Genomic DNA, 14,696 nt, shown 5'->3' with positions numbered 1-14,696 from the left:
GATTATCAGGAGGGTACGGGGAGTTAATAGGAGACTGGGGTTAGAGTGGACGGATTTGGGAGATTATCAGGAGGTTAGGGGGAAGTGAATAGGAGATTGGGATTAGAGTGGACGTGTGTGGGAGATTATCAGGAGGTATGGCGGAGTGAATAGGAGAGTGGGTTTAGAGTGGACGGGATTGGGAGATTATCAGGTGGGTAGGGGAGAGTGAATGGGTGAGTGGGATGAGAGTGGACGGGCTTGGGAGATTATCAGGAGGGTATGGGGTGTGCATAGGAGAGTGGGATTAGAGTGGACGGGTTTGGGAGATTATCAGGAGGTTAGGGGGGAGTGAATAGGAGAGTGGGATTAGAGTGGACGTGTTTGGGAGATTATTAGGAGGGTAGGGGGGAGTGAAAATAGGAGAGTGGGATTAGAGTGGACGTGTTTGGGAAATTATCAGGAGGGTACAGGGCGTGAATGGGAGACTGGGATTAGAGTGGACGTGTTTGTGGGATTATCAGGAGGGTACGTGGAGTGAATAGGAGAGTGGGATTAGGATGGACGGGTTTGGGAGATTATCAGGAGGGTATGGGGAGTGAATAGGAGAGTGGGATTAGAGTGGACGTGTTTGGGAGATTATCAGGAGGGTATGGCGGAGTGAATAGGAGAGTGGGATTAGAGTGGATGGGATTGGGAGATTATCAGGAGGGTAGGGGGAGTGAATCGGAGAGTGGGATTAGAGTGGACTGGTTTGGGAGATTATCAGGAGGGTATGGCGGAGTGAATAGGAGAGTCGGATTAGAGTAGACGGGATTAGGAGATTATCAGGAGGGTACGGGAGAGTGAATCGGACCTTGGGATTAGAGTGGTCGGGTTTGGGAGATTATCAGGAGGGTACGGGGAGTGAATGGGAGAGTGTGATTAGTGTGGACGCATTTGTGAGATTATCAGGAGGGTATGGGGGAGTGAATAGGAGAGAGGGATTAGAGTGGACGGGTTTGGGAGATTATCCGGAGGGTACGGGGGAGTGAATAGGAGAGTGGGATTAGAGTGGACGGGGTTGGGAGATTATCAGGAAGGTACGGGGAGTGAATGGGAGAGTCGGATTAGAGTGGACGTGTTTGGGAGATTATTAGGAGGGTAGGGGGGAGTGAAAATAGGAGAGTGGGATTAGAGTGGACGTGTTTGGGAAATTATCAGGAGGGTACAGGGCGTGAATGGGAGACTGGGATTAGAGTGGACGTGTTTGTGGGATTATCAGGAGGGTACGGGGAGTGAATAGGAGAGTGGGATTAGGATGGACGGGTTTGGGAGATTATCAGGAGGGTATGGGGAGTGAATCGGAGAGTGGGATTAGAGTGGACTGGTTTGGGAGATTATCAGGAGGGTATGGCGGAGTGAATAGGAGAGTCGGATTAGAGTAGACGGGATTAGGAGATTATCAGGAGGGTACGGGAGAGTGAATCGGACCTTGGGATTAGAGTGGTCGGGTTTGGGAGATTATCAGGAGGGTACGGGGAGTGAATGGGAGAGTGTGATTAGTGTGGACGCATTTGTGAGATTATCAGGAGGGTATGGGGGAGTGAATAGGAGAGAGGGATTAGAGTGGACGGGTTTGGGAGATTATCAGGAGGGTAGGGGGAGTGAATAGGAGAGTGGGATTAGAGTGGACGTGTGTGGGAGATTATCAGGAGGTATGGCGGAGTGAATAGGAGAGTGGTATTAGAGTGGACGGGTTTGGGAGATTATCAGGTGGGTAGGGGAGAGTGAATGGGTGAGTGGGATGAGAGTGGATGGGCTTGGGAGATTATCAGGAGGGTATGTGGTGTGCATAGGAGAGTGGGATTAGAATGGACGGGTTTGGGAGATTATCAGGAGGTTAGGGGGGAGTGAATAGGAGAGTGGGATTAGAGTGGACGTGTTCGGGAGATTATTAGGAGGGTAGGGGGGAGTGAAAATTGGAGAGTGGGATTAGAGTGGACGGGTTTAGGAGATTATCAGGAGGGTAAGGGGAGTGAATAGGAGAGTGGGATTAGAGTGGACGGGTTTGGGAGATTATCAGGTGGGTATGGGAGAGTTGGATGAGAGTGGACGGGTTTGGGAGATTATCAGGATGGTACCGGGAGTGAATGGGAGAGTGGGATTAGAGTGGACGGGTTTGGGAGATTATCAGGAGGGTACGGGGGATGAATAGGAGAGTGGGATTCCAGTGGACGGGGTCGGGAGATTATCAGGAGGTATGGCGGAGTGAATAGCAAAGTGGGATTAGAGTGGACGGGTTTGGGAGATTATCAGGTGGGTAGGGGAGAGTGAATGGGTGAGTGGGATGAGAGTGGACGGCCTTGGGAGATTATCAGGAGGGTATGGGGTGTACATAGGAGAGTTGGATTAAAGTGGACGGGTTTGGGAGATTTTCAGGAGGTTAGGGGGGAGTGAATAGGAGAGTGGGTTTAGAGTGGACGTGTTTGGGAGATTATTAGGAGGGTAGGGGGGAGTGAAAATAAGAGAGTGGGATTAGAGTGGACAGGTTTCAGAGATTATCAGGAGGGTACGGGGAGTGAATGGGAGAGTGGGATTAGAGTGGACGGGTTTGGTAGATTATCAGGAGGGTAGGGGGAGTGAATAGGAGAGTGGGATTAGAGTGGATGGGGTTGGGAGATTATCAGGAGGTATGGCGGAGTGAATTGGTGAGTGGGATGAGAGTGGACGCGTTTGGGAGATTATCAGGAGGATAACGGGGAGTTAAAATAGGAGAGTTGGATTAGAGTGGACGGGTTTAGGAGATTATCAGGAGGGTACGGGAGTGTGAATGGGAGCATGGGATTAGAGTGGTCGGGTTTGGGAGATTATCAGGAGGGTACGGGGAGTGAATGGGAGAGTGGGATTAGAGTGCACGGGTTTGGGAGATTATCAGGAGAGAACGGAGAGTGAATGGGAGAGTGGGATTGGAGTGGACGGGTTTGGGAGATTATCAGGAGGGTACAGGGAGTGAATGTAAGAGTGGGATTAGAGTGGACAGGTTTGGGAGATTATGAGTAGGTATGGCGGAGTGAATAGGAGAGTGGGATTAGAGTGGACGGGTTTGGGAGATTATCAGGTGGGTAGGGGAGAGTGAATGGGTGAGTGGGATGAGAGTGGACGCGTTTGGGAGATTATCAGGAGGGTAAGGGGGAGTGAATAGGAGAGTGGGATTAGAATGGACGGGTTTAGGAGATTATCAGGAGAGAACGGCGAGTGAATGGGAGAGTGGGATTCGAGTGGACGGGTTTGGGAGATTATCTGGAGGGTACGGGTAGTGAATAGGAAAGTGGGATTAGAGTGGACGGGTTTGGGCGATTATCAGGAGGGTACGGGGGAGTGAATGGGAGAGTGGGATTTGAGTGGACGGGTTTGGGAGATAATCAGGAGGGTACGGGGGAGTGAGTGGGATTAGAGTGGACGTGTTTGGGACATTATCAGGAGGGTCGGGGGGAGTGAATGGGACCTGGGATGAGAGTGGACTGGTTTGGGAGATTATCAGGAGGGTAGGGGGGAGTGAATCGGAGAGTGGGATTAGAGTGGACGCGTTTGGGACATTATCAGGAGGGTAGGGGGGAGTGAAAATAGGAGAGTGGGATTAGAGTGGACGGGTTTAGGAGAATATCAGGATGGTACGGGAGAGTGAATGGGAGCGTGGGATTAGAGTGGACGGGTTTGGGAGATAATCAGGAGGAGAGGGGGAGTGAATGGGAGAGTGGGATTAGAGTGGACGGGTTTGGGAGATTATCAGGAGGCTCCAGGGGAGTGAATGAGAGAGTGGGATTGGAGTGAACCGGTTTGGGAGATTATCAGGAGGGTATGGCGGAGTGAATAGGAGAGTGGGATTAGAGTGGACGGGTTTGGGAGATTATCAGGAGGGTTTGGGGAGTGAATAGGAAAGTGGGATTAGAGTGGACGGGTTTGGGAGATTATCAGGAGGGTACGGGGAGTGAATGGGAGAGTGGGATTAGAGTGCACGGGTTTGGGAGATTATCAGGAGAGAACGGAGAGTGAATGGGAGAGTGGGATTGGAGTGGACGGGTTTGGGAGATTATCAGGAGGGTACAGGGAGTGAATGTAAGAGAGGGATTAGAGTGGACGGGTTTGGGAGATTATCTGGAGGGTACGGGTAGTGAATAGGAGAGTGGGATTAGAGTGGACGGGTTTGGGCGATTATCAGGAGGGTACGGGGGAGTGAATGGGAGAGTGGGATTTGAGTGGACGGGTTTGGGAGATTATCAGGAGGATATGGGGGAGTGAGTGGGATTAGAATGGTCGGGTTTGGGAGATTATCAGGAGGGTACGGGAAGTGAATAGGAGAGTGGGATTAGAGTGGACGGGCTTGGGAGATTATCAGAAGGGTATGGGGTGTGCATAGGAGAGTGGGATTAGAGTGGACGGGCTTGGGCGATTATCAGGAGGGTACGGGGGAGTGAATGGGAGAGTGGGATTTGAGTGGACGGGTTTGGGAGATTATCAGGAGGATATGGGGGAGTGAGTGGGATTAGAATGGTCGGGTTTGGGAGATTATCAGGAGGGTACGGGAAGTGAATAGGAGAGTGGGATTAGAGTGGACGGGTTTGGGAGATTATCAGGAGGTTAGGTGGGAGTGAATAGGAGAGTGGGATTAGAGTGGACGTGTTTGGGAGATTATTAGGAGGGTAGGGGGGAGTGAAAATAGGAGAGTGGGATTAGAGTGGACGTGTTTGGGAAATTATCAGGAGGGTACAGGGCGTGAATGGGAGACTGGGATTAGAGTGGACGTGTTTGTGGGATTATCAGGAGGGTACGGGGAGTGAATAGGAGAGTGGGATTAGGATGGACGTGTTTGGGAGATTATCAGGAGGGTACGGGGAGTGGATGGGAGACTGGGATTAGAGTGGACGGATTTGGGAGATTATCAGGAGGGTACGGGGGTGTGAATGCGAGAGTGGGATTCGAGTGGAGGTGTTTGGGAGATTATCAGGAGGGTTTGGGGGAGTGAATAGGAGAGTGGGATTAGAGTGGACGGGTTTGGGAGATTATCAGGAGGGTACGGGGGAGTGAATGGGAGAGTGGGATTAGAGTGGACGGGTTTGTGAGATTATCAGGAGGGTACGGGGAGTGAATAGGAGAGTGGGATTCGAGTGGACGGGATTGGGAGATTATCAGGAGGGTAGGGGGAGTGAATAGGAGAGTGGGATTAGAGTGGACTGGTTTGGGAGATTATCAGGAGGGTATGGCGGAGTGAATAGGAGAGTCGGATTAGAGTAGACGGGATTAGGAGATTATCAGGAGGGTACGGGAGAGTGAATGGGTGAGTGGGATGAGAGTGGACGCGTTTGGGAGATTATCAGGAGGGTAAGGGGGAGTGAATAGGAGAGTGGGAGTAGAATGGACGGGTTTAGGAGATTATCAGGAGAGAACGGAGAGTGAATGGGAGAGTGGGATTAGAGTGGACGGGTTTGGGAGATTATCTGGAGGGTACGGGTAGTGAATAGGAAAGTGGGATTAGAGTGGACGGGTTTGGGCGATTATCAGGAGGGTACGGGGGAGTGAATGGGAGAGTGGGATTTGAGTGGACGGGTTTGGGAGATAATCAGGAGGGTACGGGGGAGTGAGTGGGATTAGAGTGGACGTGTTTGGGACATTATCAGGAGGGTCGGGGGGAGTGAATGGGACCTGGGATGAGAGTGGACTGGTTTGGGAGGTTATCAGGAGGGTAGGGGGGAGTGAAAATAGGAGAGTGGGATTAGAGTGGACGGGTTTAGGAGAATATCAGGAGGGTACGGGAGAGTGAATGGGAGTGTGGGATTAGAGTGGACGGGTTTGGGAGATTATCAGGAGGGGAGGGGGAGTGAATGGGAGAGTGGGATTAGAGTGGACGGGTTTGGGAGATTATCAGGAGGCTCCAGGGGAGTGAATGAGAGAGTGGGATTGGAGTGGACCGGTTTGTGAGATTATCAGGAGGGTATGGCGGAGTGAATAGGAGAGTGGGATTAGAGTGGACGGGTTTGGGAGATTATCAGGAGGGTTTGGGGAGTGAATAGGAAAGTGGGATTAGAGTGGACGGGTTTGGGAGATTATCAGGAGGGTACGGGGAGTGAATGGGAGAGTGGGATTAGAGTGCACGGGTTTGGGAGATTATCAGGAGAGAACGGAGAGTGAATGGGAGAGTTGGATTGGAGTGGACGGGTTTGGGAGATTATCAGGAGGGTACAGGGAGTGAATGTAAGAGTGGGATTAGAGTGGACGGGTTTGGGCGATTATCAGGAGGGTACGGGGGAGTGAATGGGAGAGTGGGATTTGAGTGGACGGGTTTGGGAGATTATCAGGAGGATATGGGGGAGTGAGTGGGATTAGAATGGTCGGGTTTGGGAGATTATCAGGAGGGTACGGGAAGTGAATAGGAGAGTGGGATTAGAGTGGACGGGTTTGGGAGATTATCAGGAGGGTACGGGGAGTGAATAGGAGAATGGGATTAGAGTGGACGGGTTTGGGAGATTATCAGGAAGGTAGGGGGGGAGTGAATGGGAGAGTGGGATTAGAGTGGACGGGTTTGGGAGATTTTCAGGAGGGTACGGGGAGTATTGAATGGGAGAGTGGGATTAGAGTGGACGGGTTTGGGAGATTATCAGGAGGGTACGGGGAGTGAATAGGAGAATGGGATTAGAGTGGACGGGTTTGGAGATTATCTGGAGGGTACTGGGGAGTGAATGGGAGAGTGGGATTACAGTGTGCGGGTTTGGGGGATTATCAGGAGGGTACGGGGATTGAACAGGAGAGTGGGATAAAAGTGGACGGGTTTGGGAGATTATCAGGCGTGTATGGGGAGTTAGTGGGATTAGAGTGGACGGGTTTGGGAGATTATCAGGAGGGTACGGGGAGTGAATGGGAGAGTGGGATTAGAGTGGACGGGTTTGGGAGATTATTCAGGAAGGTAGGGGGCAGTGAATAGGAGAGTGGGATTAGAGTGGACACGTTTGGGAGATTATCAGGAGTATACGGGGAGTGAATGGGAGAGTGGGATTAGAGTGGACGGGTTTGGGAGATTATCAGGAGGGTACGGGGAGTGAATGGGAGAGTGGGATTAGAGTGGACGGGTTTGGGAGATTATCAGGAGGGTACGGGGAGTGAATGGGAGAGTGGGTTTAGAGTGGATGGGTTTGGGAGATTATTCAGGAAGGTAGGGGGCAGTGAATAGGAGAGTGGGATTAGAGTGGACACGTTTGGGAGCTCATCAGGAGGGTACGGGGTTTGAGCAAAAGGTTTAGTGGCTCGCAGACTTGATGATCTCACGGGTCTCTACTTCTAAGGTTCTATGAGTCCTCAATATTAATTGATTAATAATCCTTGCCTTTATAGATCCGTTGGAAGGAATCTCTTGATGCCTTAGATAGTCATTTGCATGGAATTGTGGGAGATACCCTTCTGTCAGCCGCTGGCATCACCTACTTTGGCCCATTCACTTCACATTACAGGAAGAGTCTGATGGATCAATGGATAACGTTTCTGATTGAAAGCCAAATCCCAAAGTCACCCGACTATTCTCTTATCCCAGCAACAACAGAGAAAAACGAGGTAAAGATAACAAACGTGTTGTTTCTGGAGAATGTCACAGCCCAACATACAAACCCTGTCCTATTGCAGCGCTTACTGAGCAAGAGAGAGAATTCAGGAAACTCTGATAAATGCTGGGAGTGAGTGGAGGATGTGACAAGATGGTGACAGGAGGCAGTGAGTGATGTTGAGATGGGGTGAGGCATTGGAAGATGTTCAGAAACAATGTAAGACTGGAATGTTGGGACACAGTAAAAACTAATGGGAGATGGTGGGAATAAGGGAAAGATAGTGAGTGATGTTCAGAACGAATGGAAGGATAAGGGGATCAGGCCATAAGGTCTTATGGACTGTGGGAGACAGTGGGAAATGACAGAAGTCAGTGGGAGATGTTCGGAAATGTTGGGAGACAGTGGGAAATGTTTGGAAACAATGTGAAATATTGAAAAAAATGGAAGTCAGTGAGAGATGTCTGGAGTTATTAGAAGAAGTTGGAGACAGTGAGTGATGTTGGGAGACAGTGGAAAATATTGGACCACAGTGGGCGGTACTGGGAGACAATGGGAGATGTTGGGAGTGTGATGGCAATGTCCCTTTAAGAAAGAGTACGAAGTCTTACAACACCAGGTTAAAGTCCAACAGGTTTGTTTCGATGTCACTAGCTTTCGGAGCGCTGCTCCTTCCTCAGGTGAATGAAGAGGTCTGTTCCAGAAATACATATATAGACAAATTCAAAGATGCCAAACAATGCTTGGAATGCGAGCATTAGCAGGTGATTAAATCTTTACAGATCCAGAGATCCAGAGGGTTACCCCAGTAACCCCAGGGTAAAGGTGTGTGAATTGTCTCAAGCCAGGACAGTTGGTAGGATTTCGCAGGCCAGATGGTGGGGGATGAATGTAATGTGACATGAATCCCAGGTCCCGGTTGAGGCCGCACTCATGTGTGCGGAACTTGGCTATAAGTTTCTGCTCGGCGATTCTGTGTTGTCGCGGGTCCTGAAGGTCGACTTGGAGAACGCTTACCCGGAGATCAGAGGCTGAATGCCCTTGACTGCTGAATTGTTCCCCGACTGGAAGGGAACATTCCTGCCTGGTGATTGTTGCGCGATGTCCGTTCATTCGTTGTCGCAGCGTCTGCATGGTCTCGCCAATGTACCACGCTTCGGGACATCCTTTCCTGCAGCGTATGAGGTAGACAACGTTGGCCGAGTTGCACGAGTATGTACCGCGTACCTGGTGGGTGGTGTTCTCATGTGTAATAGTGGTATCCATGTCGATGATCTGGCACGTCTTGCAGAGATTGCCATGACAGGGTTGTGTGGTGTCGTGGTCACTGTTCTGAAGACTGGGTAGTTTGCTGCAAACAATGGTTCGTTTGAGGTTGCGCGGTTGTTTGAAGGCAAGTAGTGGGGGTGTGAGGATGACCTTGGCAAGATGTTCATCGTCATCAATGACGTGTTGAAGGCTGTGAAGAAGATGACGTAGTTTCTCCGCTCCGGGGAAGTACTGGACGACGAAGGGTATTCTGTCGGTTGTGTCCCATGTTTGTCTTCTGAGGAGGTCGGTCCGGTTTTTCGCTGTGGCGCGTTGGAACTGTCGATCGATGAGTCGAGTGCCATATCCCATTCGTACGAGGGCATCTTTCAACGTCTGTAGATGTCTTTTACGCTCCTCCTCGTCTGAGCAGATCCTGTGTATACGGAGCGCTTGTCCATAGGGGATGGCTTCTTTAATGTGTTTAGGGTGGAAGCTGGAGAAGTGGAGCATCATGAGGTTATCCGTGGGTTTGCGGTAAAGCGAAGTGCTGAGGTGGCCGTCCTTGATGGAGACGAGTGTGTCCAAAAATGCAACCTTTAAGAAAGGTTTTTGTCTTATCACATGGCTTCAATGGTGTCATTGTGTGGGTGGAGCTGGGCTGTGGCACTGTGAGTTTTTAATTTTGTTGTTCACATTTTGGCTGTTGTAGACTCAGACAGAGAAGTATTTTGGCCGGTCTCTATATTTTCAATTTTAAAGAGTTATTTTAAGGAAGAAACCCAATGATTATAGTTATCTGCTGTTTTGGTAACAAAAAGGGGGTTATGGTTTATGGGATCTTGTTATTAAATTGGAACAGTTAAGGGGGAATTCATTAATGGATATACATATATTACTGTAGCTGTGTGGGGGCTTTATGTTTGTAGTTGATAACAATTTTTAGTGTCTGTGTTTAGAAACATGGGGCGTCATTCTCCGACCCCCCAGAGGTGGATCCTGCCCCCGCCGGTTGCCGAAGTCTCCGAGGGGAGAAAAGTCGGCGGGGCGTTAATGTCGCCGCTGCCGCGGAGAATGTCACGGGTCTGCGCAAGGAAGCCGATTTTCGGCCTGCCGATATTCTCCCTTCCGGATGGGCCGAAGTCCCGTCGACGTGATGACCGTTCACGTCGACGTAAATTAAACCTCCTTTTCATCGGCGTGACCCTGTACTCCAGGTTCACGCCGACCAGCGTGGAGGTGAGTGACGGCCTGGGGGGATGACTCTGGGCAGGCAATGGCGTGGCCACAGTCTGAATGCGTGAGGAGAGATGTGTCTCGGGTTGTGTGTGTGTGTGTGTGCGCGGCGGGGGGGGGGGGGGGGGTGGTTAGAGTAGGCTGGGCTCCGGGGGAGTGCCGGGAGGGGGTCCGTGCCAGGGAGGGGGATGGGGGGTCCGTGCCGGGGTGGAGGTTGGGGGGGGGGGTCCGTGCCAGGGTGGAGGTTGGGGGGGGGTCCGTGCCGGGGTGGAGGTTGGGGGGGGGGTCCGTGCCGGGGTGGAGGTTGGGGGGGGGGTCCGTGCCGGGGTGGAGGTTGGGGGGGGGGGGTCCGTGCCGGGGTGGAGGTTGGGGGGGGGGGGTCCGTGCCGGGGTGGAGGTTGGGGGGGGTCCGTGCTGGGGAGGGGGATGGGGGGGTCCGTGCCGGGGTGGAGGTTGGGGGGGGGTCCGTGCCGGGGTGGAGGTTGGGGGGGGGGTCCGTGCCGGGGTGGAGGTTGGGGGGGGTCCGTGCTGGGGAGGGGGATGGGGGGGTCCGTGCCGGGGTGGAGGTTGGGGGGGGGTGGGTCCGTGCCAGGGAGGGGGATGGGGGGTGGTCCGTGCCGGGGTGGAGGTTGGGGGGGGGGTCCGTGCCGGGGTGGAGGTTGGGGGGGGGTCCGTGCCGGGGTGGAGGTTGGGGGGGTGGGGGTCCGTGCTGGGGAGGGGGATGGGGGGGTGGGGGTCCGTGCTGGGGAGGGGGATGAGGGGGTCTGTGCCGGGGTGGAGGTTGGGGTGGGGGGGGGGGGTCTGTGCCGGGGAGGGGGATGGGAGGGCAAGTGAGTTGGTCCACCTGGCCAGGTGCCAGCCTCCAACAGTTTGACCCATGCGGTCCATGCCACCTGGCTGGGGGGAGGAGGGGATATGGGCAATGATGACATGTCGTCGTTCCCCTCCCCGCACCAGGCCGTCATGTTTTCATATCATCCAGCAATGTTGGCCGCTGTGGCGGCAGCCGCTCATGTCTATGTTGCCCTGGATGATGATGAGGAGGAGGAGGAGGAGGAGGAGGAGCATGCCAGAGAGGCGGCGCAGGCTGCTGCAGGGGGGCAGGCGGCAGCCGCCCAGGCTGGACGGACACCTGACTGACAGGATGAGGAGGACGTCGCGGCCCCACGGCAAAGGAGGCACCCGAGGGCGCCCCGTGTGTACCGGCCCCGGCAGTCATACCAGGACCTCACGGACCAGGAATGCAGGAGGAGACTCCGGATGAGCCGGGAAACCGTGGCACACATCTGCCACCTGCTGGCACACCTGTCACCGCGTGGCACTGGCGGGGGACACCCTCTCCCCGTGTCCGTCAAGGTTACGGTGGCCCTGAACTTTTATGCAACGGGGTCATTCCAGGCACCGAGTGGGGACCTGTCCGGCATATCGCAGACATCGGTGCATCGGTGCATCCGGGCAGTGACAGATGCCCTATATGCCATGGCGCACCGCTACATCCGCTTCCCCGTGGACCGGGCCAGCCAAGATGCCCGGGCCGTGGGCTTCTCTGCCGTGGCCGGGTTCCCCATGGTCCAGGGCGCGATCGATGGGATGCACGTCGCCGTGCGGCCACCTGCAGATAACAAGGCCGTGTTCACTAATAGGAAGGGGACCTATTCGATGAACGTACAGGTGGTCTGCGACCACCGCATGATGATCCTGCACGTCTGCGCCCGTCACCCAGGCAGTGTACACGACTCATTCGTGTTGTCGCGGTCATCCATCCCCGGCATGTACGAGGGACGCCATCCCCGGCTGAGGGGCTGGTTGCTGGGCGACAGGGGCTACCCATTGCGATCGTGGCTGATGACGCCTATACGGAGGCCACGCAATGAGGCGGAGAACCGCTACAATGATGCCCATGTAGCGACAAGGGGAGTGATAGAGAGGTGCTTTGGCGTGCTGAAGATGCGTTTCAGGTGCCTGGACCTCTCTGGGGGCACCCTCCAGTATCGGTCAGATAGGGTCGGCCGCATCATTGTGGTGTGCTGCGTCCTGCACAACATAGCCCAACAGAGGGGCGATGTGCCGCAGGCAGAGGAGGGCGGAGTGGAGGAGCAGCAGGAAGAGGCGCAGTCCGCCCCAGATGAGGGGGATGGGGGTAATGGTCAGGGCAGCCGGGGTAGACACAGGCGGGTGGCTGTCCACCGTTACCGGCTGGCCCAGCGGGCACGGGACAGACTGATAGACGCCCGCTTCACTGACTATATGGGCGTGGGAATCGGGTAGTATGGCCACAGACCGCACACCATGGCAACAGCCGACCACCCACACCCCACACCCATCCACCCACCCAGCACCCTCACCCCCCTCCCCAACCCCACCCACCCCACCTGCATGCACACCACCCCACCCCCCCCCACCCCCCCCCCCCCATTGCCGATCCACCTGCGGCACAACGGGCCGGGCTCACACAGTTGCGGGTGGACGCGTGTCTATCACAGGCCATGGAGGATGATGACAACCCGCCCTGCGGTGAGCTCCTGGCTCTACATCGTTGGACTATGTCTGACCCATGGCCACAGTACCACCATCCACCCGGACCATCCCTGCATGCGGCTGTGACACTGCAGCGCACGGTCCCGTCCTCTGCCCGGGGGATGTTGATGGCGGCCCAGGGGGAAGGGGGCAGACTCACCTGGGGCTGAGGTAAGACCACCCCTCACACACACACTTGCGCTCAACGTACATGACACCCCCGCACACTTTGGACAGAGCACAAAGGCAGCTTCTGTAGGTGTAACATTGACTTTAATAACCAAAGGAGTTCATGCACGTGCCCTAGCACCTAAAACTCATCTGTGCCCTGCAACCGTGCCAACTTACTCAGTGTCTAATTGTTTGGCCTTACGGGCCCTTTGACTACGTCTACGTGGTTCCCCAGACGGTACAGCAGAACTGGAGGTGGACTCCTGTGATTCCTGCCCTCTGACACTGGATCCCTTTGGCGGCCGCTTCCTGGGGCGTCCTGGCCTAGATGGGCCAGGCTGCGGCCCGGGCGACTGGGATGGCGAGCTGCCAGCCTGTCCTGCCCGTTGCCCACCCGATGCACCTGGGACGGAAGGGGGGGGGGAGTCCGAGGTGTCGCGGTGTACCGGGACCTCCCCTACAGAGGGAGCCGGGACGGACCACACCACCTCCTCCTCCCTCGGGGTGCCCGATGGCCCCCAGGCCTCTCCATGGGTGGGGGATGCGAACAGACTGGCCATCCGACGCCCCCCCGACATCTGGCGCTGCCAGTCCTGGAGGCCCGTGCTGGTATCGACAGGGGTCTGCAGGTTTGCAGCCATGGAGCCCAGGGGGTTGGCAAACCCTGTCTGTGACAGTGCGACGCCGGCTCGCACATGGCCACTGGCACCGATGCCCTCAGCGATGGCCTGCAGAGACTGGGCCATGGCCTGCAGAGACTGGGCCATGGCCTGCAGAGACTGGGCCATGGCGTTGAGCGCCTCTGCCATCTGGCGCTGGCACTGGCTCATGGCCTCCTGTGAGAGGGCAGCCATTTCCTGGGCCACAGACGCCGCCTGCATGGAAAGCCCCAGGCCTCACAAACCGTTCCCCATGTCTGACACCGTCGCACCCATTGCCTCCACCGCGGACGCCACCCATGCGGTGTCGACCTGGGTGGCACGCATGACCGGCACCAATCCCAGCTCCTGGACGCGGGTGGACTCCTCCACCTGCGACCGCAGCTGCCGCAAGCCGCCCGTCACCCTCTTCGCTCGTCTCCGGGTCGGTGGTTGCATCGGATCTATGTGTGGGTGTGGTAACTGCAGGAACCCGGGATCCATCTGGGCGGTAGATGTTCGCTTGGGCTGGGCTGCCCTCCGACCGCCCGGTCCCTCTGCTGCTCCTACCTCCACCTGCTGTACCGGGACGGCTGTGTTGTGCACACCAGTGAGTGTACCAGACGCCTCATCACTAAAGTGCCCAACCGTGGTGAGTGTTTCTGCGATGGTGGAGGGTGTTGGTGACAGCAGTGGTGGGTTGTGTCGTGCTCTTCGTCCCACTCTGAGTCCATGGCACTTTGGGGTGGGGGTTCGTCTCCACCCATCCACTCTGAGTCACTGTCCGGTATTTCGTCTTCCCGGGTAGTGGTGTCCCGGGTAGTGGTGTCCCGGGTAGTGGTGTCCTGGCTCGGATGTGACGGGGACCTGTGGCTGCCCCCCTCATCGCTGGGTGGTCGCTCCCGCACGTGACGGGGGTGTCGTCTCCCTGTTGCTCCAGGTCTCTCCGTCTCCCGTGGTCTCCGAGGGGCATCCTGCGGGCGGTCTGCATCTGCGGGGATGGGTGCCTGGACGTTTGGTCCTGCGATACACAATGAAACATGCATGGTTAGACATCAGGCAGTGATCAGGTGATACGGGGGAGGGGGATATAGGGGAGGGGGGGATATGGAGACAGGCTGTCGGTGGCTCACTTGCTACAACGCCCCCGACCTCTGCATCAGCAACCTCCCGGTCCTCAGGTCCACCAGCCAGTTCCAGGGCCCTTTCCTGGTGTTCGGTCAGTGGCCTCTCATCAGCGGGGCCTCCTCCAGTCCTCACATGCTCCCTATTGTTGTGTGCGCGCTTCTCCTGTGGGGGGGGGGGGGGTGGTGGCAGGGGTAAAAGGCAACAGTGTTAG

At 55.4% G+C, this 14,696-nt stretch overlaps 1 protein-coding gene across 1 annotated transcript in view; it reads left to right on the top strand.

The window, feature by feature from the left end:
- The window catches only part of LOC140411509 (dynein axonemal heavy chain 6-like), a 1,703,852-nt gene that overhangs the window by 1,581,740 nt on the left and 107,416 nt on the right, over positions 1-14,696 (top strand). The window contains exon 66 of the mRNA XM_072500595.1: positions 7,345-7,560. Coding sequence (XP_072356696.1) covers positions 7,345-7,560 — 216 coding nt within the window. The remainder of the gene's footprint in view (positions 1-7,344; positions 7,561-14,696) is intronic.

This window comes from Scyliorhinus torazame, chromosome 4, assembly GCF_047496885.1.
Source record: "Scyliorhinus torazame isolate Kashiwa2021f chromosome 4, sScyTor2.1, whole genome shotgun sequence".
NCBI lineage: Eukaryota > Metazoa > Chordata > Chondrichthyes > Carcharhiniformes > Scyliorhinidae > Scyliorhinus > Scyliorhinus torazame.
The sequence above is the reverse complement of the archived record's forward strand: the minus strand, read 5'-3'. Positions and strand labels throughout refer to the sequence as shown.